Source organism: Tenebrio molitor, chromosome 7, assembly GCF_963966145.1.
Source record: "Tenebrio molitor chromosome 7, icTenMoli1.1, whole genome shotgun sequence".
Lineage (NCBI taxonomy): Eukaryota > Metazoa > Arthropoda > Insecta > Coleoptera > Tenebrionidae > Tenebrio > Tenebrio molitor.
In genome coordinates, this window is record NC_091052.1 from 6,322,398 (window position 1) to 6,347,861 (window position 25,464).

Genomic DNA, 25,464 nt, shown 5'->3' on the forward strand with positions numbered 1-25,464 from the left:
TATATCATTTAAACATTAAACATACAGAGCTGACATTTGCACAATCAATACTGTATACAATACCGTTTTTGCACAAATTTCAACGTAAATACACTGTGTATATTTCACTTGTGAAAATTAGTGTGGTTCCAGTCCACTGACATTATTTGTATCCTTGTATCCAAGACATTACAACATTTATTTTTAGGCGATAATTAAATGAAAAGCTTAAAGTAAATAATAATAATACACTCCAAATTGGACACTACACGTTCACGTGCCTTTTTAAAACATTTAACAATAAACATGGCAGTTTTTTTACCTTCGTCTAGCAAATTCCACTGTTTAGGCAAATAGCAGAAGTTTAAATGGACATGTTAATGCAAAGACAATAACATTTTACGTGTCCCCAGCCATCATTAATAAAAATAAAAGAAAATATGTGTTTCCTGTCCGATTGATTGTTAAAGTTAACATGCTTCATAGTAATTTTCCGTTCACCGATCTTGCCAGAAAAGTCACGTTGTACAAGTGCATCCATGATTCATTTGGTATTATAATGAGTGTTGTTCAATGAGAATTAATTTGATTTAAATACTACCTTCGGCGATTTGTATACAAAGACACAAGTAAATATATATCAGAATTTGTTTTGGCTTCGAATCACGGAAGACCGGTAAGCACATTCTATTATCAGAGAAAAATCGTATCAGTAGCATGAAACAACGCCAACGTGTATGAGAATTTTATTTGCAAATCGAACTGCCACGCTTTCATACCAGTTACGTAAATTCGATTGTTTTAACCTGGCCTTGATGGAACGAAAATTTATTATTAACTATCTGATATTGCAGATCGATATCACAAACATCTCTGCTGCTAAGGTAGCTTCAACTTGCTGGAAAATTGCGTACCTAGCCTTTTTGCGTATTACTGTGTACCTACAATTATTTTAACGCATAGTTTGTCATAACAAATTGTGTATTATTTTACTTATCAGAAATCGAAAACATCTGAATTTGCTTTTCATTTTATCAATTTATCAATATCCACCGTCAGAGTAGGTACATATGAATATTTATTAACGGTTAGTGCTGCAAGATTAGTGCAATAATAAGAAAGTACCTACAAATTGTGTTAAAATCAACAGATTTTTCTACTAGACGAGTTTCTCTTTTACATTTTATTAAATTGCAGTACTACTACAAAAGTGAAAGTAAAATGGAACAATTGTTTGTACAAAACTGAAAGTTTTGCTGTAAAAAATTTTCAATTTAACTCTGTTAAATGCATAAAAATTAGATGTTTTTCGTACAACCTGCCTGAACGAACGAGAACGCAATCTCATGGTCTGCAAAACTCACAGAAATGAAACACGACCACAAACTAAATAATATGTTGCTGAGATATAATAAATATACAGTTGGAGGTCAAAGAGATGTATTGTAGTTTTACGAAATTATAACGCAATAAGTATGAACCTTACTAAACCTACAACGTGTTAATTAATTGTTTTGCTTGGTGGACACAAAGCCAGTTCTATTCTTTGTCTGTTATTCTTATTAAAACCGGATAACTTCTGTGGTTTTCTGTTGCAAACTGCACTTTTTGCTTTTTAATGTGCAACAGCACAGTACGCACACAACTGTTATGTTTTGATAATTGGTAAAAGTCATACGCAAACTTATCCGGCCATAACTCACATCCCGTACACAAACATGAACTTCTACAAACTGACACTATTTTTAACCAACTTAGAAAGTTATAAACGTCAATAAAAATCATCAAATGTGTTCATATACCCAGGACAGGGCTACACAAACCCGTATGTAACTGGTAGTGTGCAAGAGACACACGTGATTATTTTGCCAATTTACATAAAAATAAAATAATCTTTTTTTTTATTTACATAAATATTTTATTTTGAATTTTCAAATGTTTCGCATAACATAGCGTAAACAATGAAAATAATAGATCGAACAAATTTCGGCGAAGCTTAAAACTTGGCTGACTTTGCATCCAGTGTAAGTGACTAAGACGATAAAAACTGGTCATTATTTATATAATTTGTAATAATTATTGTAAGCCTAGACAGAGCCTGTTTATAAACGCTGTTCGAGCTAGTGCAAAAAAGTTGTCGGCGTAATTTTCAAATTTAAATCATAGAATATGCGCCTGAAGTGGATGATGTTTTTTTCATCTTTTGAGTGTTTACAGTTAACTACTATCTATTAAAATTTGGACAGATAAATGTGTTTGTATTCGAGCACACAAAGAGTGGAAGAGAAATAGATGCATTCAACAAGATATAAAAAATAAAATTTTTCATTTTGTATTTTTATTTTAAATTTTTAAGTAGCCACAGACCTTGAATTATTGTTAAATTCGGAAACAAGCTTCTTATCACATGACCATTTTAAAGGAAGTTGAAGTAATCTCTTTAATAACATTGTACATTGTTGATTTGTTTTTGCGGTATATGAGATGTCACGCTTATTATTACTTAATTATTCACCGTTTCGAATTTGTTTTCCCTTGAATTATTAGTAACGGTAAGAGAGACAATAAATTAGATACAGATGTTTTTTTTTTGGGTTTAAAAATGCATTTGTGCCTCAAATGTGCACTGCCAGTCGTTATGCACCCTCTGTGGCAGTTTATTATAGTATCACATCTGTGGTGTACAATTGGTCCGAGTACGACCACACGCAGAATCCTAAGAACTAGCAAATATCATATTACCCAGAAAAAATAAGATAATCAATTTGAAAATTTCATTAAACATTTTATTGACAGTTATCAATAAGTGTTGGAAATGCTGTAATATATTTATTTTTTGTTTGATAGTACCTAGTGAGTACCTACTCCATTCAAAAACCAAAATTTCACTAGGTCACTTAAAATTTTTCTTTTTAATTCAGATTAATTAAGAAAAAAATAATAATAATCATAGAATTAGTAGAAACAAGGTGTAACTAAGTACATAGGTAGTATCTAACTTTGCAGAAAGTAAATTAGGATGTTGAGTAAATATTTAAAAATGAAACACTAAATAAAATTAACAATATTTGTAAGCCTGTTAAGCAAGTAATGGCGAATTTATTGAATTATAAACTCTCTAAATTGGGTTGAATCAACATTTCTAACCAAGTTACGTTCAAATTAGGGTCCCTGTTGAACAGAGTATAAAGTAGTTAACATTTTACACTTATTAGTTAGAACCAGTTTACTGCAGAAAAGATAATAAACGGCGCCACTTATTTTTGTCTAAATAACAAGTGGATAAAAGTGCATATTATAATAGACATCCTTGTATGTACAAGTACAGTTGCGGCCGTTGAAATCTCAGACAGGAAAGATTTAAACACTCTGTATAAATTCCGAAATTTGATTAGCGTAAACAGGATTTTCATCAAGGATTATCAAGTCAGTGTCAGTATTTGACATATTAGGTCAGAATCGCGCGTAACTTTTGAAATTCCGCAATTATCTGATTTGCAAAAATGTGTTTGACTGAGAGACGGTGTGAGTATAAGAGCCTTTGCGAGAGAAATTAATGTGGATAATGTTTGAGTGACGTTTTGAGAAACGTCACTTTCAATACCATTTACAAAGCTAAAAGTTTGGCGTTGTCAAAAGTGTCTGAGTTTTCAACGACCGCAACTGTACATACAAGAAAAGATCGATAAAATACCTTCGTTTTATCAAACATCACAATTGATTAAGATTAGATGGAAGTCACAGACAGTTGACATACAAGCATGTTAATAATTTTAATATACAGGTGGATGACAAAATCCGCCCCAGTCTTTAGAACGTTTGTTACAGACGATCGATGTCAATAGAAATTAGTTTATTAAATATGTACATACTATATTTTCACATGATTAAAACATAGTTTTTTTTTTTATTGCATGATTATATTTTTTCTTATCAAATTCCAAAGAGTTATATTTTTAGTCACTCTGTTTAAAAAAAAAAATGGAAATGTAAGAAATCGTTTAATTTTTATGTCACACTATCAATGCGACATTGCTGTGTAAATTAAATTGTGAATATTATTTAGATTTGAATGACTTACCTATGGGTATTGCTTTAACTCATTCATACAAAATCAAATTGTAAAAAAAAAATTAAAAAAATAACAATATTGCTGTTGTCAATCAAAATGTATTAATTTCTTAAATGTTTAAACTGACATCCATGATTTCCAATGGACATTGTGGTTCTTCTAACTTTCATTGTTGCATGACATGCAGTCAAGATTCGAATAATTATCATTTATATCTTAAAAGAATTTCCGGTAAACTTGTAAACTTTATCTTTTAAGTAACCCCATAAAAGAGTCGAACGAGTTTAGATCTGGCAACTGCAAATCACCTCTTTTGCGCAAATTTTGTCTAATAGGTCAGGGTAACTTTCTCGATACGCTTGCAATGCAACACAAGAATTCTTTTGATTTTCAAAATAAACCTGAATTACATCTATCGGGTGTTCATTTAAATTTTCGGTCAAAGTTGGCGTTGAAGAAACAATTGCGAACGCACTACTCGAGTAAAAACACAAACAACGGTTTAAGAGCTCATCCGTAATCTGTAATCGGTAGTGCGTTCACAATCGACTCTTCAACGCCAACTTTGACACCCGATGCCTCTTCTTGATAAGTTTTAAATTTATTAAATCAAAGCCACCTGTTACAATTAGTTCATTGCTAAATTACTAACACACAAACCATGAAATTGTTCTGATTAGGTGAAAATGTAGTTTTTATTGGCATAAGGCATACGGATCGATCCGATGGATCTGTAATAATAATAAACATTCTAGAGAGAACAGACATTATTATCCGTTCCCATCACTGATTCGGCATTCAAGCTGAATTACGGGTACTAATAACAAGTAATAACGAGTAATAGATAACGATATGTATAATTATGTAAGATATGTAACGCAATGACAATCCTCGAAGCCTACTCTAGCTTTACTATTGGCCGTCCACCACGGTTCTGCTGCAATTCAAATAATATTTATCAAATACTATTTATTGTTATTGTCAAACAAAATACGAGAGGTCCCTAACAGTTACGAAAGTGTGTCTTATGATGATAATTATTCCACTCCTCGGAGAATCCATTCCTCTGAAATATCTTGTAATAATTTACATAATGAAAGTCATTTTTATAACTAAACTAAAACTCATAGCTGTATTAAATGATATACATTTTGTTTGTTTTGGTTTGTAAATATTTTAATACCTACTATTTTATTCATATCTGTTGTATTGTTTCGTATTTGACAAAAAAAGAAAATATTTTTCGTTGATACTAGGTATTTGATGCATTTAATTTTCAAACAATTTAGTGCATTTATTCATGAAAATATTCAAAATTTGCATAACAATTCTGGCGTTTCACACAATCTTCTTTCATTATCTCTGAATTTTCCACCAACAGTATGCATTTCACACCGTTTCCATCTTATCCGACAGTTTTACATTCTTTATTATTTCGACACGTATCTCTCACATCTCTACTTTTTTATTTGTATCTCTCGATCTTTTTACGCCGTTTCGTAAATTTAAATATAATATAATGGAAAAATTGGAAGGGGTCTTTCCTGGCGCACTTAAATTAGCATGATAATCTCTATTTATAAAAATACTGCGTTAACAAAGCACAGAATCGTTTCGAAATAATTACAGAAAAGTTCAACAAATTTCAAATATTATTAATTAGTGTGTTTGTGTCTTTGTAGACTTATCGATCGTTTTCCAAATAAATAATTCTCTCAATATTCGACACGCACAACTTAGATTTAGATCCTTGAAACTCCAGTGAACATCATGTGTACATCTATAATCAGTACTTTATTTAACAGATTAAACATAAATAGCGGGATAATAAAAAAGATCAAATCGATAATTGACTACAAGTTATTATTGGTGCACCACAAGTTAGTAACTTAAACTTGCTTTGTTCTTGATTCACAATAGCACTTCATTTCCAGATAGTTCAACTTAAGTTGTAAATGGCCAAATTTCCATATTGTTTTAAAATAATCAGCTACAGTCAAAAAATGGAATAAAATTATGATTTATTTAAATATTTGTTACTGAAGGCTTTAATTCGAATGTCGCATTTTCCTCGAAAATTACTATCGGCAACGCTGTTTAGTGTAAAATTTTGTGAGAATTGTAATTTTGAGGTTAAGTGTTTATTAAATATCTTGTTTTTCTGGGCATTGTTGCTGCTAATAAAACAATATGAACGGAATTCAAAGCAATAGAATTTTATTTTGATTCAAATAAATGTCATAATTTATAGTGACCAACATAGTAGGAAAAAATATCTACCTAGGGTTTTTTAAATTTTACCAACCTAAAGCAACAGGTTGTGGTTTTTTAATTTTTGAATGGACTTTATAAAGAGCGATGAAATTAATTTGTAATCGAGTCATCCATGGATTTGAATACGTATGTCTTTTCGATTGATATGCTCAGATCTAACCTGTGTTTTAAGCTGTGTTTTTTGTTCAAGAAACGACATACGATTTCGGATTCATGGATAACTCCATTACAAATTAATTTGATCACTCGATACATTATTTACTAAAGCGATCAGAGTAAGGCTCGATAAGGCGTTGCAAATTCAAAACCATGACAACCGACATTGTTGAAGGATTGTATTTGCCATTTCGTTAACGATTTGCAAAGTTTCGTGAATCTCCCCCTAACTATTTATGTATTTTTCTTTTTTCTTTATTTATATCTTTGTTATTGAAGTCTTTGATTCAAAATTTCTTTGATTCCTACACAATAATAATAAATGAATACCACTAAACTCATTTGTATTTTCTGATTTGCTCCTGCATATTTTTTTCTTATCAATCATTTGTCGGGATTTTTTTTTTATTTTTTCTTTTTTTGACAAGCACTGGGAGAACTGAAACAATGAAAATTGCGAGTCCGGTTTGATTGCGAGTTGAATCTAGGTAGTGTGGCGCAATTGCATCAAATTGTCACTGTCTAAATAACTAGAAAAAAACTCTCCCAAAAAATGGAATTTACCCGTAGTGAGGTGTTGCTCTCGGTATCATACCCACCCGAAGAACTTCTATCGGGCATTGCAGGCGGGTGCGGCTTGTGGCAACTCTGCATCATTGCCGCAGCATGCACCGCAGAATTTCTCCACGCCTTTGACGTCTACTCCTTACGAACATCCACAGCAACTTTTCTCAACTACACCTGCAAAAACGGCAACGGCAGTCGATGCTTCACCGCAAACGGGAGTGTTTGCACCGAGTTCATATTTTATAAACAACACCCGGTAACCACTTTTGCGGAAAAGGTATAGTTGTTGTCAGAAAGTGCTCAACACTGACGCACTGACAACTTTTTTGCAGTTGGAGCTCATCTGTGACAAAGAATGGTACGTGGTGTGGCTCGAGAACGCTTACCGGATCGGTTTGATACTCGGTTATGGTTTGACCGGAGGATGTGCCGACAAGTTTGGCTTGAAAATTTCGTCGATGGTGTTTTTGGCGTTGCAGTGTCTCACGGGACTGCTAACAATCAGCATGAAAGAGTTTGCAGTCGTGATATTTTTTCTAATAATTCACGGCTTTTGCTGTACGTTCCTCTACGTGTTTCCTAAAACCGCAGGTCAGTTTAACAATTTAAAGAAGAAGAAAAACATTTGATGTTTTTTTAAGTGTGCGATGCCGTCGGGAATAAGTGGAGAACGCTGGCTCTAGGTGCCACGATGTTGACTTTCCCGGTTGTTCTCATGGTATTTCCATTTTTTTACAACATCTTCACGGACATCGCTGGAGTCATAGCCGCAGTTTCTGTTGTACCATTAATACTCTTGATACCTTTATTGTGACAAAATGGGCGTTTTGTCGAACAAATAATTTATTCTTGTTTCTAGGTACTACAAAGATTCACCAAACTATATCTTTTTAATGACGGATATCTCAAAAGGAGAAGATACTCTTCGCCACATTGCAGAAATCAACAAACACCCCATGTCTCCTAATGCTAAAATACGACCGGTGCAGATAATAATAGTATATTATTTGCGGAATAACTTGCATTATTTACATACTCTTTAGTATTCTATTTTAGGATAACAAAGTACCTAAGCCTAGTTGCTTTTCCGACGTTTGGAAACCATCGACAACAAGATACCCCTATTTGGCCTTATTGTGCTGCTGGTTTGCAGAAGGAGTGTGCGTTGGTGTCTTAATGAACCACGTCTACAGCGGTTTCGCTCACATCTATTTGTACGGCTTTTGTGCTTTGGTAGGATGTTTGATTGGGATCGTTCTTTGTTACCGAATCCAGCACAGAGTCGTAATCGGTATTTTTGGGTTTCTAAAGTCTATCTTCATCGGTGGACTTCATTTGTTCGACGTCTTGCACAACTCCAAAGTATTTTTCAGATTCAATGCGTGAAAGTTTACGAATTTATCCTTTTTAGAACAATCCCGGTTTTATAGCTTTAGAAATGTTAAGCGGAGTTTTGATCTGGATTTCATTCACAGCACTCGACAATTTAACTCCACGGATGTTTCCAACTGAAATGAGAAATTTTTGCTTCGGTTTGTGCCTAAGCGTGTTCCACGTGGGATACATGATTGCGTCGTTGATGCTTCACAGTTCACCTAAAGAGTTTTGGCAGATTGGTGTCATGTTAGTTGTTGCGGCAACTCTGGAAACACTTGCGTCCTTTTGGTTTTGGGAAGTTCACAATCGCGAACTACCTGACTATTTACAAGACTGTGAAAACTTCAAGACGTAAAGAGAAACATTTTATTAGAGAATTTTTTTCGAAGCGGATTTTTCAGATACTACAAACCCACTAGATATCTTAATATATTTGATCGGGCCAGTCAACATGAGATCGAAGTTAAAGTAATGGAATTGAACAGAACGGATTGGCGAGTAAAAAAAAAACCGCCTCCACCAAGTAGACGTAAGTGACAGAATTGACGTAATTTGTGTAGAATTCTGTTGTAATACTGACAGAAATAAAACTATCTTGTGAAAATTAAAATGCAATCGAACACGTTTGTCTTTCAAGATTTTTAATTATTTTGAAAGAAATAAATCGCGACGGTTATTAATATTTGTGCATATAAAACAGCTCGTAAGTCAAATCCAGATGGTAATTGTTAACAACACTGTTAACAATTGTTAACTGATGTCAGATATGTACTTAGGTTATCGTAAGTAGAAATTTTATGTAGCTTGAAGCGCTTCGTGATTGTTCTGAGAACACTCTATTTATTTTAAAATGTTGAAATTAAGTATACGATACTCTGTCAAAAATCTGATCGTGGTTTCCATGTGGTGAGCACTGAAAATTTACCAAGTGGAATTTCAGAGCTACGTCAAACTTTGTTAGACATGACTTCTCGAGTATGGCAACCTCACCTTGAAGCGACCTCATCGACACAAACCATGATTGCTTCGGCGAATAGGAATTTAAGAAATGAAGTCTGGTTTTTCGGTGACATTTCGCCACAGCAATGCAAAGAGCTACTGTTGTCGAAACCAAACGGATATTTTCTCGTTAGAAACTCACGAACTTTTCCTGGAGATTTTACTTTGTGCCTTTCTTTTGACGATAACGTGGAAAACTATAGAATCCAGATGGAAAACCGTAAATGGACAATTGACAATGAAAAATATTTTTACACTGTGCAAGAACTGATAGAGCACTACAAGCAAGACGCCGATGGACTCAGCACTAGATTAGTTGCCACTGTAGGACCTCGAAAGCAAAGGAGTGAGCATGTTAAATTTAAAGACAGAAGGATGAGTTCCCCAATCGTGTTAAGTACAAAATAGCATGTTAAATAACGTACGCGATGAAATTTTATTATGTAGATTATCAGTTTTTTGTTACTTATTGATGACGGAAAATAAATAACTATTGTATTAATTAATAAGTCGACAAGTTAATGACTACTGATATAACAATTATTCGCAACGGTCTAAATAAATTACTGGATAAGAAGTGGAAAAGAATAAACAAAAAAAAAAATTGCTAAATTGTTTTGGATAGAAGTGTTTATCTACAAACTGACATTAGTATCTAGGTAGGAAGCGTCAAAAAGTTGTCATTTTATGACAATCGAGTTGATAGTACCGTTGCACAGTCGATGATAATTCCAGTCAGCCAGGGTTCTCCACCCGAAGAACTAGTAACAGTTGTGGGAGGAGGGTGTGGAAGATGGCAAATATGCATCACCATCGTATCCTTTATGGTGATACTCATCCACGGACTCGATATATATTCGTCGAAAGCCGCAACTCCACATTTTGTCAACTATACGTGTGCCGACAACAGCGGCAGTCAGTGTCTGAACGCAAACGGCAGCAAATGTGAAAATTTCGTATTTTGGAAACAGCACGACGTCACCACTTTCACGGAGAAGGTGACGGGGGCTTACGCTCTGCCACTTGAAACGATTTAAATTTTTGTATAGTTCAAGCTGGTTTGCGAAAAGGAGCATTCGGGCATGTGGGTCAGAAATTGTTTTTGTATAGGTCTGATGTTTGGTTATGTGATGTCCGGGTGGTGTGCAGATAGATTTGGAAAAAAAATTGTCGCGATGATTTGTATACCGCTGCAGTGCATACTGGGAGTGTTTTTGATCAGCATCACTAATTATTTTACCATGTTGTTTTTTGCAACGATGCAGGGACTGTGTTCTGCATCCATCTACCTGATTGCTAGAGTCGCAGGTAGGTTCCACCTACAACGTGTTCTCGATAATTCGTAATTTTTTGTAGTTTGTGAAGCTGTTGGAAATAAGTGGAGGACTTTCGTCTTGGGACTCACTTTCTTACCTCTTCCAATTAGCTTGGCAGTATCACAGTTTTTTTATAAGATGTTTAATGACATCGAGACAGTCATAGCAGTTATTTCCGTACTTCCACTGATATTTTTAGTGCCGCTACTGTAAATATCAATTACACTGATTTCATGAAGATATAAAAATTTTCTCTTTATTAGATATTTTAAAGATTCTCCACACTACATCCTTCTATTTGCTGATTTTGATAAAGCTGAGGGAGCTGTCCGTAAAATTGCTCGTTTCAATAAAAAACACATCCCATCTGATATTAGAATTCGACCAGTCCAGATAATTGTATGCTTATAAGTAGATTCTCGCTTTAATATGTAGTTTGTAGTACGATATTTCAGGAAAACGAAATTCCACCAGTGCATTTATGCCACCTTTTTTTGAAATCTTGTAAAATACGAAATATCTGCTTTGCTTTGACGTGTCTTTGGTTTTTTGAAGGGTTTGCAAGCGAGATTCTTCTTATTTACCTCTATGACGACTTTGAAAACTTGTACTGTTTTGCCTTAGGTGGTGTTCTTGGAGTTATTATTTCTACCATTTTGTGTCATTTCATTAATCATAAAATAATAATAGGAATGTTTAATTTTTTAAAATGTTGTTCTATTCTGGGGATTTTCTTGCTAGACGTTCATTTACGTGAAACTGTAGGTAAGTTCAAAAAGTATTTACACCTCCACTAAAATAAAATTTTAGAACAATATAAGTGGGTTTGTACTGAAGCTGACCAGTTCTTTTTTTCTTTTTCTCTCTCACGGAACTCTGGCCAATTTAACACCTCGAATGTTCTCAACCGATCTAAGAGCACAGAGTTTAGGTTTCTGCTGGGCAGTGTATTATTTTGGATGTGTCATATTAACCGTAATATTTACTTACTCTCACAGAAGTATTCTCTGGGGAATTGTCACAGTCCTAATAGTTATTAGTCCACTCTTCGAAACATACTCTTGCTTTTGGCTGTGGAACGTACACGATCGGGAATTACCCGATATCTTAGAGGATATTATAAATTTTGAGAAGTAATTATTAACGCCAAAATTGATTATTTATTTATTTTTTGTCTTCATTTTATTGTAGGTTCTACAAACCACGTAGATTTGTCACTATTCATGACCGACAAGTTACTCCACATGAAATGGAAGTCAAATCTGTGAATTTAAATGATACAGAATAATTTCAAGGGCAAATTTAAACATGCACCTTTGTGAAATAATTTACCGATGATAATAACTTGTCAAATATGAATAATAAAGTCAATAAATTGTGGGTTTCAGTGATTCTGGTGATATAAAATAAGTTTGTAACTGGTAAATACCCCTTCTTGTTACGCCACTGCTTTCTGTTTAATTTTGTACGATGGTGACATCTTTAGTTATGGAATCGAATTTTAAACAGATTTCAATGTTATCGGCAGTTTTGCCACATAAAATTGTCACACAGTGTTGTCACATGTCAGAATTGTCAGAATGAGATACGTCAAATCTTGTCAAATAATCAAATTGTGTTTTGCTTGAATCCATATGGTGAATGGATTGTCATAAACTGAACAAATTTGTTTGAAATAGTATTAAGTTAAGTTTTTATATAAGTCGTGCAAGCTGGTTTATTTATTTTGACGACAATTACCAATAATTATCATTAGAAAAGATTAACAGATCATGGCTGATTGGGAGGAAATTAAGCGCCTGGCTGCTGATTTTCAAAAAGTGCAGCTGAGTTCCACGTCACAAAAGTCAGTATTTATTATATTCCAGGAATTTATTTTAAGACGCAAATTACAGGTTGTCAGAGCGCAACTGCATTGAAATAATCTCATACCTGAAGGAAAAGAAAATCATAGATTTAATTTTTACTGTTGATGGCAAAGAATTCCTCACTCCTTCACACCTGATCCAGGACATCAGAAATGAGCTTTATGTGAGCGGTGGTCGTATTAATCTAGTAGAACTAGCAAAAATCATAGGAGTGGATTTAGCTCACATCACAGCTCATTTAAAAGATGTACTCAAGGGCCAAAAAGACATCCACTCTGTGTTAGGGCAACTGATTGATTCTTCTTACATAACAAAAATAGCTGGGGAAATTAATGAAAAACTCTCACAACAGGGGCAAATCAATATTGGTGATTTGACAATACAGTATGATTTAAGTGCTGAATTTCTACAACAGCAAGTTGTGGACAAGCACTTGGGAAAAATAATTCATGGCAAACAGGATAGCAATGACCCCAGAGTATATTTCACTGAATCTTTTATTGCAAGGTGTAAAGCTAAAGTTAGGGGTGCTTTGAGTGGCTTGACCCACCCCACTCCAGTAACATCAATTTTGAATCATATTAACATCAGTGAGAAGCTGTTTTTCTCACTTTTTGATCAAACTTCCATGTATGGGTCTTTAACAAGTCGGGTTGTTGGTGCTCAGTACATACCAAATGTTTATGCAAGGTCTCAGGTGAGTTACATTTTTATTTCAAATACATAATTACTTATGAAACATCACAAAAAATTATCAAAATGAACTTGGAGTTTAATTTATGCAATTATGCAATGGCATGGTCAAAAAATTACTAATAGACATGTTAATTAATACATACTTTGTTTACCTTACTTTAACATTATCACTGGCAGAGATAAATTACAACAAAACACATAAGCTAATAGCCTTAACTGTAATTATTGATAACTATACAGCTAGAAATTTTGAAGTAGATATTTTTTACTAGCCTTTTATCTTTAAAAAAGAAAATCTGACAAAAATGTGTTTTTATTTAAATTGTTTCTTGTTATGTAATTAATAAGCTGAATAAAGGACAAAGTTCCACTTGGGATTGTTTGAGCTCTTAGACTTTGATATTGTTATTTATAATAACTTTATTTTCGAATTTTCAGTTTCATTATTTATATAACTTCCATTATTTATTTTAATTCGTATTATATTGTTTATTTAAATGTTTGTTCACAACTTGAGTCGTTCCGATGACCGAGTTCTTCAAGTGTATATGTTTTATAGAGCGAATGGGTGAACAATTTCTACAAACAAAACGGTTATTTGGAGTACGACTCGTTGGCAAGATTGGGCATCTCCGATTACAAATCTTACATAAGAAAGCAATTATCCAGCGAGGAACTAATTTTTTTAAACTCGTGCGCTATTTCGAAAAGAATTTTAGAAAGGGCCGAGGCAGACGTTGAAGAATGTATCTCGAGCAAATCACACCTCGACCTCCAATCAAATCTTCCGTCGGTTTTCAACGACAGCGACACCAAACTTATTCTCGACTCTGTTCTTACCAAACAAAAACAACAACAAACGATCGTGATCGAAAACTACGTGATCAGCAAAGCTTTCATCGAAAATTTGTCGAAAAATTTCGACGGACTCGTCAAAGAGAAGGCCAAACAGGTGGTAGAGTCTGGCAGGTACCAGCAGTACCAAACTGAATTGCAAGTGTCGTCGAGTAAGCCGCAGAAGTTTGAGGAGGTAGAGGAGAAGACTGACAAACGCGAAGAAAGGAGGAAGAAGGCGGCTGGAGGGAAAAGCGGAGGGGGGACGCAAGGTCGTGAGACCAAAACTAAGTCGACGAAGAAGACCAGTCGGTCGAAACACGTCGAGGAAGATCACGATTTTGAGCAAACTGTTGAGAAGAGACAGACTTTGGAGATCATCACCAGCGGGAACATCCAAGATTTGATCCAAAAAGAATTGGACGAGGACGGCTTAGACGAGTTGACTCACCCCGTGACTCAATACTTGTTGCCCCAATTGAACGAGAAGGGGTTGGAAGTCGCGGCAGAGATTTATGCAACCACCATTGCGGATCGCACCGCCAACAGAAGGCAGACCCACAACGAGCTGCAAAATAAATTGAATGCGCTGATCGGAGACGTGAGATTATTCGAGAAGGGATTGAAACTGTTGCCCGACGATTTGCAACCGCAGCTCTTGAAATACTTGTTGAAAACGTTGTGCACGGACGTCGTGACCGAAATACTGAATTACGTGGCGGCCGAGCAGAACTTGAACACACAAACTGAAAATTTGAACAATGACCAGAGACTCAAATTCGTCAACGATCTGCCGGCGGACTTCAAGAAATCTCTTTTGCCACTGGTGCGGTCGCTGGTCGGGCAAAGTATCGACGAGTTTATGGTTGCCGTGGAAGAAAGCTTGAACGCGTGCAGCATGATTATCAAGAAAATCGATAAAAAGAAGGATAGGACGATAGTATTGAACCACAAACATGTATTATTGGAACAGTTGAATAAATGCGACGATCTTGCCTTGGTTTTGCATTTGACCACGCTAGTTATATTCACTACGGCTACGCAGTGCATGCTTCACGCTAGCGGCAGACACGTAGCTTCCATTTTACAGTTCTTGAAGCAGTATCTGAGCGAGGAGCAAGTCGCGGAGTTGACCTCGTATCACGGTAATGTCGTCAGACTTTGCGAAAATCTTTGTTGAGAATTTTGTTCGCAGATTTCGTTACTTTGATGCTGAGCGGTGGAACCGAAGCAGAAAATGCTAAAGAGAAACTGAAAGAAAAAATGCAAGTTGTTAAGAATATTGCGAACGAATTTAAAAAACCGGGCACCGAGAAGAGTTAACAATTTTTCAATGTTTTCTAGATTTTTAATAATGTAATTGTGCTATTTTTTGCATCCCCCAGGCGAACTTATGTAAAAATGTACATACCTAACATATTTCAACTGTCATTTAATTGTAAAATAATAGTAAAAAATGTGTATTTTGAAAACAAACAAACATTAAAGAAGAATACCTCGTCAAAAAATGGAACGCGATGTTTTATTAACCTTCTTATCATTTTCTAACAACGAATTATCGGCGGTTGATGAACTTTACATTGTTCGTCTCATAACACATCCAACCGTAATTATTAATAATGTAGTTTGTCAACCGATTTTTGCATACAGACGTACAGAGTTATTCTAAATGATTGTAGTCGAAGTAGGCCATGCCCATGTTATTACATTTTTGCCGCTTTCATGTGAACTGTCAGTTTTGTCGCTGTCACTGTCATTTTTTAGATGAAAAGTGCGGTGATGAGATTTTTATTTATTTTTGTTAAATTAACGATTGAATCCAGAAATATTGATTTGTTTTCCAATCAATTTTAAAAATATTGACAATTTAACTCCCGTGTGTGAACGGTCTGTACTCACTATATTCACATCATTTTGATGTTTTTTTATGTGGAGCGGCAACCATAAATTTTACATTCAGTTTTCACGCCTACTTCGACTTCAATCATCAATAACCCTGTACTTATCAACAAGAATAACGTTAACTGTCATGTCAACGGTGACAACAACTGTAAATGCGGTCGTAAAATGTATTTAACCATTCATCACGAAACATTAGAAAATTAAACTTTTTATGAGTTCGTCATGTTTATTACAGGGTTTGCAATAAAAATTTTCCAGGGACTAAGCTTTTGCAGTTACGATTTTAAGAGAAGATTTTATGTTTTATTTGTTTATACTTCTAGCCGACGAATAAGGGAAGAAATACAATTGGGTAATTAAAAATAAAAAATGTGCGCATGAAAAGAACACATCGTGCGAAGTCAAATCTATGCGATTATGATGTAAATCGCATTTCCGCCCGTGATCATATTGGGGATGATCTTGTTGATAGGTGCTAAAGGTGCCGGACTGAATTGAAAGCGTTAAGTACCAAACGCAATTTCTACGTAGATTCATCGTTGAAAGTAACATTTCCGAGTATGTTGGCTGAAAAAAAACACCATTTGGGTGTACGTTTTTATATTGTAATAAAGTCTATTTTAATTTTGATTGTTGTTGCGCAATTCATTCCGTACAATGCACAGTAATCAGTTTTATTAAATATAAAACGTCACAAGTGCAGTGTTATTGCCGCCTACCACGTGGTTATCTATTTATTCGTGGTGTTTTTTATCGGGAAGTGAAGAGGAAACGAAAGCGCTTCACAGAACACCTGTCAGTAGGATGATTGTTATAAAAGTTGTTTGTGTACTGTAAAAAATAATGATGATAAACAATCCACGTGTATTTTGTTGTTACCAAATTCAGCGTAGTATTTTGGTATCAATACCGTGGGGAGCGTTTCACATTTTAATAAATTAGCACGTTCATAATCTTTAAAAATACTTTTATTAACAATTTCGTACAGTTCGTCAATAAAATATAACTTTGCATTGATATGTAATAAGTTAACATAACCATGTCAGCCGGTTCCAAAACGGACAATATTATCCTTTTGTACAACAGTTATCATTATTGTCCAACATTGATAGCAGTTCCGTAACTCATCACAACAGTTTCAATATCAAGTTATTGCGACCATATAAAATTATAAAATAAATGCAACAATTCGTTTAATTAAAAATAAAATTAAATAAAAAACGACATAGCCAGCAGAATAAATGAAAGCAAAATCAACTAGATTAGGTACTTTAAAACTAAGTCGAGAATCATGTTTTGGAAATCAAACGGGACCATCTTCGTAGCGGTCGTCCGTGGACTCTGCAAACATAACAAACGTATTAGGCCAATGCTTCTTATGTATTCTGCTTGCAATATCGTCGAACATTCGACAATAACAAAATAAAGCAAAGTAACTACTTTTGAATAATCGATAGACCAGTCGGGTTTGTAGCGCTGTAACCTGGGGTTCGTCGTGTCGATAAAATATTCTCGAACTGGGAAAACGTCGCCGCACACCGCACCATCTACTGAAGAGGGTGAACCGGTGTCGAGCAAAACGCGTGCCACGTGACCCAACGGCCACCATCGTTTTGATTTATACGCAGTTACGAGATGATTAATTGAATCGCGTATGTCGTACTTTATCAAGACAATTACTAATAATTGTCAATGTTACAGCGATACACTGATAGTAAAATAGTGGAAGATTATGTCTAGTCGCAGGTTCGCCGCAGCAATTGCACTCATAATTGCTTCAATTGGCCGCTACAACTAGACATCATGGTCTATTACTATTAGAAATACCTAAATGTACAACGTCTTCGAGACACTATTAATTAAAGAGATTACATCAATTAGGCAGAGGCAGAGGGACCGACGTCTGCAATTACAAACGGCTGGTCCGTCGTTATTACTTAGAAAAAATTAATCCGGTTAAGACGAGAGTTTCGTTCTGGCAGTATTATATTGTAGGATTTAGACGTAAACAGATGCTTTTGGAATCTTATTTCGACAGAACATCCTTGATACGATAAATAAACATTCGGAAAATAATAAAATATGATTCACTATCAGACATCGCGGCGCATTCTCAAGGACCTTAGCAGCTAGATAGTCATCCCTGCTGCTTTCATAGCGGTTAAAATTCAAAATTTCTTATTTAGGACAAGATTAAGTTATCACAGAATAGTCACCAGCTGTTCAGATAAAATATCATTGGCTGTAAAATATCAACAGCACTCGAATGAATGTCTCTAAATCTACAGCACTTTTTGACCGGAGTAACCAAATCCGGCAACTTCAGTAGCGTCTTTGTTGTGATTTAAGCTTACATTAGAAGATAAGGATACAGTTCCCCCTCTTCCCTAGTGTGAGGTTAAATGAGGTGGTTTGTTAAAAATTTGTGTATTTTAGGTTTGCCACCATAAAGTAAGATTATATCGAGTGTTCATTTATTAAATCTGCTGACTTTTTAACCAAATGATGCTAACTCACAGTTACATATTTTCTAATAAAGGTGTAATAAAGAAGTAACAATGTCAATCATATCGCGTGTTCATTTAGATTTATCCTCAAAGTTGGCGTTGAAGAGTCGATTGTGAACGCACCACTCGTCAGTCTGCAGAGTAAAAATACAAACAACGAGGTTAGATTTAAACAGCTAATCCGTGGTGCGTTCAGAATCGAGTCTTCAACGCCTACTTTGTTAGAGGATAAATTTAAATTAACACCCGATATTAATGTCCCAATGGTTTTTCGACATTTACTTAAGTATAGATTTTGTCCATTTTTCTTACCGAATTACGAAAACATGTAAAAATACACTGTTTTGTTTGTTTTGTAAATTGGCGTTTTTCATATTAAGTGCCGTCAAACTAATGTTTTCAAAATTTGATTGTCACCAACAAAAAAGGTACCTACCTACCTACTAAAAAGAATTTTAATTTTGCAGTAATTCAATAGAACAAAAATAAAATCACTTTGGTTACTCAGGTCAAAAAAAACGAGCTATTATGCGATATGTTTTTAACCCTCTACGTTTTTAACATATAGTTTTATCTTGGACAAAAACTGAAGACTGAAATTTATTGGAAGCCGGTTAGAGTTTCCATTGAATTAAATTTAATTGAATATGATTATCAATTTATTCTAACCTTTCAATAATTTCTATTGAGCAAATTCCAAGTGATCACATGACCTACTAATAATAACAGTTTTTACAGCTGGCGTATTTTATTCTGAAGGGTGCCACGGGTGCCACTATAAAGTAGTCTAAACTTCTAAAGTAAACTGAGTTTAGAAAACTTAAAGGCGACAAAATGTGGCGTATTTTTATGATACAATCCAATGTCAAGTCCAAGATAGTTTCTAGACAAGAGAATTCTTGTAATAAATACACCAACTGTACAAACAATTGGCAGGACAAATAGCATTTAAATGATCGCATTTGTAAAAAACGAAGGAGTACATTTTTAAACTGGTTTATTTTTGGATTTTGTTACACTCGGTACAACTGAAATGCTACGAGTTATTACTCGTAATATCAAATTATGATATTATTAATGAGATCAAACAAGATTCCTCGTTTCCCTCGTTCTGTATCACTTTTCTCGAGTAAAAAATAAAAGTGGCGAATTTTTTAACAACTAAAATAAAATATTTAAAAACCACAACAATTCCTATTTTAAAACAATGTAACAAAAATAGCATTTGCTGCAGCTGAACACTTATTCGCTACTTTACAATATCACAATATCATTCATCTATTTTTGACATTATCACAAAAACAAATTCCAAATGAATTTCACAGCACCGAATAAGTGTAGCACCTTTTGTTCGAGTCGTTCCTGTTATCGTCTAATTGAGCGGCGGTGGACAACGCCCCTTCCTCTAATAACCTACCTGTGCTGGTCTTGTTGTAAATCCCATTTGGTGTTTTGAGAGGCTGCTCTGTTGGATCTTGATTCGAAGGCTTCGTCGAGACGAACCGAGTCAGAAACATCAGGACAGACCCAATAGTGGGCGGTATGCCTGCTAAGATGAGCGGAATCGTATAGCTCTTCTCGTGTTCGTAGATGACTCCGGCGACGTAGGGTCCCACAGTGAGAGGGATGGAACACGTACCTAGCAGGAATCCGATGGCTTGCGTGGCACCATCTTTACCGCAAATATCGAAAGCGATGGGGCCCAAAACGGAAATGAAACAACCGTCAAAAAGACCCATGCCTAAAGTGATGGCGATGAGCCATCCGAAAGAGGCGGTCGCCGCTGGCAAAAGCATGGTCAACACCCCAATACTGAAGAACGCCATTTGTTGCAAGAGAATTCTGTTGACTTTGGGCGAATCCGCGATGTAGCCAAAGATGAGTCGACCGAGACCGGATGTGATCCCGATACAAAGTACAGGGAGTTTGCCGTCCACGGGAGTGGAAAAACTTTTTTTCACGAAGTCTTGCATGTAGACGTACGGAACGAAGTAGCCGAACAACGAACCGGCTATGACGATTGCCCACACGAGATACTTCTTGTTCTTGCAGACGGACAAGAACGCGTCGGTGAGTTTCATGTCTTTTTTGGACTTTGTCGTTCTGACCGGTTTGAAGAGGAACGCGAACACCATTATCAGACTGGCTATTAGAGCTAAGATTCGGAGAGTCCATTCGATTTTGAAACGTTTCAAAGATGCGGCTATCACGTATGGCATTGCTATGGTGAAGACGGAACTGCCTGCAGTTACTATTCCGTTTACTACGCCTAAATATTTGTTGAAGTAGTGGCCGAGAACTGCTAACGAGGGGGTGTAGGCCAGAGCGCCACCCAGGCCATACATAACGCCGAACGTTATGTAAAGAGCTATTTTATTGTCGACACAAAATGACGATAGGAACATGCCACTAGATGCTATAAGACCTCCAAGAAATGTTGTTCTTCGAAGGCCGATGAAGTCCGTTAGGACTCCAGCTACTGCAGACACTAAGAACGTTGTGCCCATGGCGAGGGAGCCGACGAGTGCTGAAAAGAAATAACAGTTACGGAATGATTCAGACAACCGAACCCAAAATTTAACGAACTTAATAAACTGTCACTTGTCAATTTTGACATTCATCTGAATTTTATTTAAAAAATGGGTTTCACTCGAGAACACAAATTATTCAAGACAGAATCAAATTTTCGAAATGGAAATGAAGAAAATGATGACTGGTTGCATAACTTTCTTTGTTGGAGTTTCAGCAAAACCTTGCTTCATTGAGATGTTAGTATGATTGAAACTACGTCGTACGTTTTCAAAAGTTCTGTTTTTATTTGACATTTGTGTAGACACATCTGTCAGATTTATTGTGCCCATCCACATATTTTGAAAGAAACAAAATTGTATTCACAAAGGAAAGCATATTCTTGAAATGGGGTGTTTGATAATGGTGAATGGCTTTATTACATTAGAGCTTGTTTAAATTACTTTCGACACCGATTTCCTAATCCTTTTTTTAACTCTAAATATAGTCCATACTTAGTCCCTATGTTCAGTTTTAAAAAACACACATCAATGCATATAATCAAGTAACCAACATTACGTCAAAATTGACGTAACTTGACAATAAAAAAATTACGAGTTGTTTGAATTATTATTGTGATAAAATCAATTAAATTACACACGTAATGCATTTATTTTATACCATGCCAATCAGAACTTAAAAAATGTGCGTGACGTTTTTTCACTTATCCCGATAGACCAATTTCCATCAATCGAAACAATTTTTAACATTACATAAACGCTGTACTATGGCGGACAATAAATTTAGGCCGGCAAATTTCTGACATTTCAAAAAAGTCAATGCAAGCGACCATTTATTGTCATTATGACTGATGTGTCAGTTTGTCAAAGTGAAGGTTTTCAAACTGTTTGGCGTTTCCTTCGCCCTTTTCGTAACTTACAGATCATGACGCACTAGCATAATTGATTTGTAGTAGCACTTCTCTCTGGTGCACGCTTCTTTTCCCAATTTTAATTTTGATTATCGCTGTCACGATGACAAGAATGACAAAAATCGAAAATGGGGTTAGTTGAACATAATGCCAGCTTCACATTTTGATGTCAAGCCAATGACAGGCCGGCCTAAATTTATTGTCCGCCATAGCACCAAAATCAAAAAAACATTGTGCTGCAAATAACACACATTTTTCATGACATTTCCTATTATTTATCACGGTAACAAATACGTCATTTGCACCGCAACGGTTTTTTGATTTTGGCACAGCGTTATATTTCAAAATTTAATAACCACGGATGCGTCGAGTATAAATTGGTTGCAGAACAAATATTTTCAATGCATTGATCTGTGCTTTTTAAAACTGAACATAGGGAATATATTTAAAGTTAAAAAAAAGTCCCGGTAAAGTTTTGCGTAATACAGCACATATTGGGTGATTCAACGATTGTGGATAAGTATGGCAACTAAGTACGAAAATTTATGTAGCAACTGTGTGGATAGCATAGAGTTGACATTTCTTTGACAGTTCATAGTCGCGCAATTTTCAAAATTGTCAAATCAATATGCAAAGCAATAAAAAAAAATCAAATGCAGGTTTATGAAATGTCATACAAATGTCAACTTTACCTCACCACACAGTTGTCACATAGTTGCCACACTTATCCACAATCATTTTGAATCACCCAATACAATTAGGGACACGGAATTTTTCTGTCACACCCAAAAATTGCGATGTAAATTACTTTTTATTGTTAACGTGACATTTAAAAGTAAAATTTTAAAATTTATTTTCTGTTCACGTCAATCGCATGTCAATCAATATCGTCGCATAAGCCTACTTTACATTTTTTGACAGTATATTGACAATGATGCCTGAAATTCCGTGTCTCTAACTGTACAATTATTCCGAGAGTTTTGGCAAATGATTCCAATTTGTCAGTTTTGGCACGACTAATGATGACAACTTAGCCCTACTTTTTTCATTTTCCCCTAAACGATGTTGCCGGTTGTAATTTGAGATTGGGACGCAGTGTCTGTAGTTTTTCATTTTGACTTAGACTCTACTTATACTAATTGCAAAAACAACATTCTAATTCAGAAATTCTTTAAAATGAAGCTTCAAGAGTTGCTGGTTTTTTATTTTACTTTGTTTGGATTTTTTAATTTTTTTTTTAATAAAAATGAACAAGAAATAACTTAACAGCACTTTGACTGAATGTGCTGCACTTTTAAGTACGTAAGCTCATGACCACTACAAAAAAGCTGTAGGTTTTCATGTCTATCGAGTTTCAAAAGTGTGGTGCTTCCTCATTATTGTTAATGCATTTATGCCACTGAAAGAGGACTAGCGTAGTAACTGAATAACACTATACTTTGCGTGTTTCTGAAAACCATATATTTTTTTTCTAATGATTGCGAATGTAAACAGATACTCAGCTGTGGTCTTGGTCATCGTTCATTTAGATAAAATGTTATCAACTACCCACAACGGCTGCTGTTTCCAAGCTAATGAATTATGTATTATTGTAATAACATAAAGCGAGGGGTCAGATTATTATCGCCTTAATAGCCAATAAAAATTAATTCGACCAGAGCATCCCAAATCGCAAATTTTGTTAGAATTTTCCGAATCATGTTTATAATTAGCAAAAATCTCCAGTTACTGTAGTGATAAGTTTACTAATAATCAGTGTTTATTGTATAAACTTACGATCCTAAGTTTAATTTTTTTTGCGTCATTTCAAATTCGAGAACAACCAATCAACTATTGATTTAACCGATTCAAAAACTACAACAACAATAGAGTGACACAGTACAATGTCGATCGTCTTCCGTTTACAATAAAATTCAACACTGTCCTCAACAAATACTTGATCAAGGCTGAGACCTGTGGAATTATGTATTTCTTTATGTAAAAGGCATCAAAAAATGAAATTAACATGTTCGAAATTAGAAAAAAAATCTTTTTATTAAGTTTTCCACACAAAAAACTTGTTCGACTAGAAATTATGATTATTAGAAAGAAAAGTAAAATTGTGTTGATTACGCGACGTCGCCGTCGTTGAAAATTTTTTGGTTTAAAAAAAAATGGGAACATTACAGATTGCAATGTTTCCTAAAACCTTCTGCTACAATAAATAATTCATGGCATTAAAAATGTATACGTAATAGTTGACAAACAGCCTTGAACTACAAATGGGCCACATTCGTAGAAGTAGAAGTTCAAGCTTCCGCTTGGCACGAGATTTGCATTTAGTTTTTCTTATTACCACATGCTCTTATCGAACAATGTGTGCTTTGATGGCCCATTCCTGTTTTAGTAAACGACAGATATCAATAACGTCACCGAATTTCCTGAGGAAGTTATCACTTCACGGAAACGAGTGAATAAATAAAAGGAACTTGGTTCAGTGATAAATTTCAAAGCTGAAGCTGAGGAACGAAATCGATTATTTGGGGAACAAGTAAAATTGTGTGATTTAAAAATGCTACAATTTGGACACTATTTTTAGATGAAAGAAATTCACGGCTTGGTGGTCCCGTTTCTAGGAGACTCACTAATAAGTCTAATAGGCTTGTGATATAATAAGACTTTTGCTCTCTGCTTAAATTGTCAGTCAATACGGTCGAACGTGACTGTCTAGACTGTTATATTTGGTTCCGTAACAAGTCCGCATTGTTCGGAAAGAATGTTAATGAAAGTGAATCACTACCTAAATAAAAATAGATATTTTTTTAATCTGTTTCTCATGGGTAAATAGCCGGAACAAGTCGCGACAAGACCGTTCGGTTAGGCGGTAAAATTCGCCTAAACGAACGAAAAGACCAGCAACTCCTCGGAACACCAATTGACAACACAATGCCGGCGAGCACGTGCACATAGAACACCATTTTAGTCCACAACTCCTCAATTGATTCCTAAGTTTAAATACATACAAGACAAAACCTGGTCTAAAAATAAAACTTCTTTGGAGTCTATTTCGGTTCTCACCTGCTTCGCCAGACGGGTTGGTGGAGCCCTTGTCCTCGAGGATCTTGTGGAATTCCGTGTAGAGCACGCTGTAGGAGTTGATGACACCGAAGAGGATGCCGTTGCAGAAGAAGGAGCCGACCATGACCAGCCAGGCCCTGGCGCCGCCGTCGGGCGGCGTGCCGTCCTCCTCGAAGTCGACGTCCTTTTTCGGGGTGGCGCCGTTCAGGGCATTCTTGGAGCTGATCAGGTGCGGCTTTTGGTTGAGGAGGTTTGTTCCGGAGTCTTCCACCATTTTCAATAGAACTTTCGAGGCACTTGACACATTACCGCGTGTAATGCAAGATCGAAGACTGCCGGCTCTCACGTGGACAACATCGGCTGAGTGAGGTTCTGGTCTGACCTAGTGCGCGTGGGACTGTGAATTACGATTTGATGTTGG

The 25,464-nt window shown here is 35.4% G+C and overlaps 4 protein-coding genes across 6 annotated transcripts; 3 read left to right on the forward strand and 1 right to left on the reverse strand.

Annotated features, from left to right (window-relative positions):
• Window positions 1–293: 293 nt before the first annotated feature.
• LOC138134606 (solute carrier family 22 member 1-like) lies at window positions 294–9,933 on the forward strand. The gene is made up of 9 exons (XM_069052959.1): window positions 294–655; window positions 6,910–7,325; window positions 7,381–7,639; window positions 7,690–7,858; window positions 7,908–8,046; window positions 8,105–8,410; window positions 8,460–8,776; window positions 8,827–8,954; window positions 9,366–9,933. The coding sequence occupies exons 2-9, from the start codon at window positions 7,035–7,037 to the stop codon at window positions 9,830–9,832; spliced, it is 2,076 nt and encodes a 691-aa protein (XP_068909060.1). The 5' UTR covers window positions 294–655; window positions 6,910–7,034; the 3' UTR covers window positions 9,833–9,933.
• A 132-nt stretch (window positions 9,934–10,065) lies between these two features.
• On the forward strand, window positions 10,066–12,131 carry LOC138134611 (solute carrier family 22 member 1-like). Of its 3 annotated transcripts, XM_069052969.1 has the most exons (8): window positions 10,066–10,422; window positions 10,474–10,732; window positions 10,781–10,949; window positions 11,004–11,139; window positions 11,196–11,244; window positions 11,296–11,501; window positions 11,551–11,873; window positions 11,932–12,131. In XM_069052969.1, the coding sequence occupies exons 1-8, from the start codon at window positions 10,147–10,149 to the stop codon at window positions 12,026–12,028; spliced, it is 1,515 nt and encodes a 504-aa protein (XP_068909070.1). In that variant the 5' UTR covers window positions 10,066–10,146; the 3' UTR covers window positions 12,029–12,131. The 3 variants fall into 3 exon arrangements, with proteins under 3 accessions (XP_068909070.1, XP_068909069.1, XP_068909071.1); XM_069052968.1 differs by having other exon boundaries at window positions 11,196–11,501; XM_069052970.1 differs by lacking the exons at window positions 11,551–11,873; window positions 11,932–12,131 and having other exon boundaries at window positions 11,183–11,244; window positions 11,296–11,348.
• A 160-nt stretch (window positions 12,132–12,291) lies between these two features.
• Window positions 12,292–15,651, forward strand: Ufl1 (UFM1 specific ligase 1). Its single transcript, XM_069052958.1, has 4 exons — window positions 12,292–12,586; window positions 12,636–13,305; window positions 13,864–15,283; window positions 15,334–15,651. Exons 1-4 carry the CDS (start codon window positions 12,513–12,515, stop codon window positions 15,459–15,461), a joined length of 2,292 nt encoding a protein of 763 aa, XP_068909059.1. The 5' UTR covers window positions 12,292–12,512; the 3' UTR covers window positions 15,462–15,651.
• Window positions 15,652–16,990: 1,339 nt separating this feature from the next.
• Window positions 16,991–25,462, reverse strand: kar (monocarboxylate transporter 10-like protein kar). Its single transcript, XM_069052971.1, has 3 exons — window positions 25,044–25,462; window positions 19,965–21,074; window positions 16,991–17,381 (listed from the first exon to the last, which is right to left on the reverse strand). The coding sequence occupies exons 1-3, from the start codon at window positions 25,315–25,317 to the stop codon at window positions 17,344–17,346; spliced, it is 1,422 nt and encodes a 473-aa protein (XP_068909072.1). The 5' UTR covers window positions 25,318–25,462; the 3' UTR covers window positions 16,991–17,343.
• Between the last annotated feature and the right edge of the window lie 2 nt (window positions 25,463–25,464).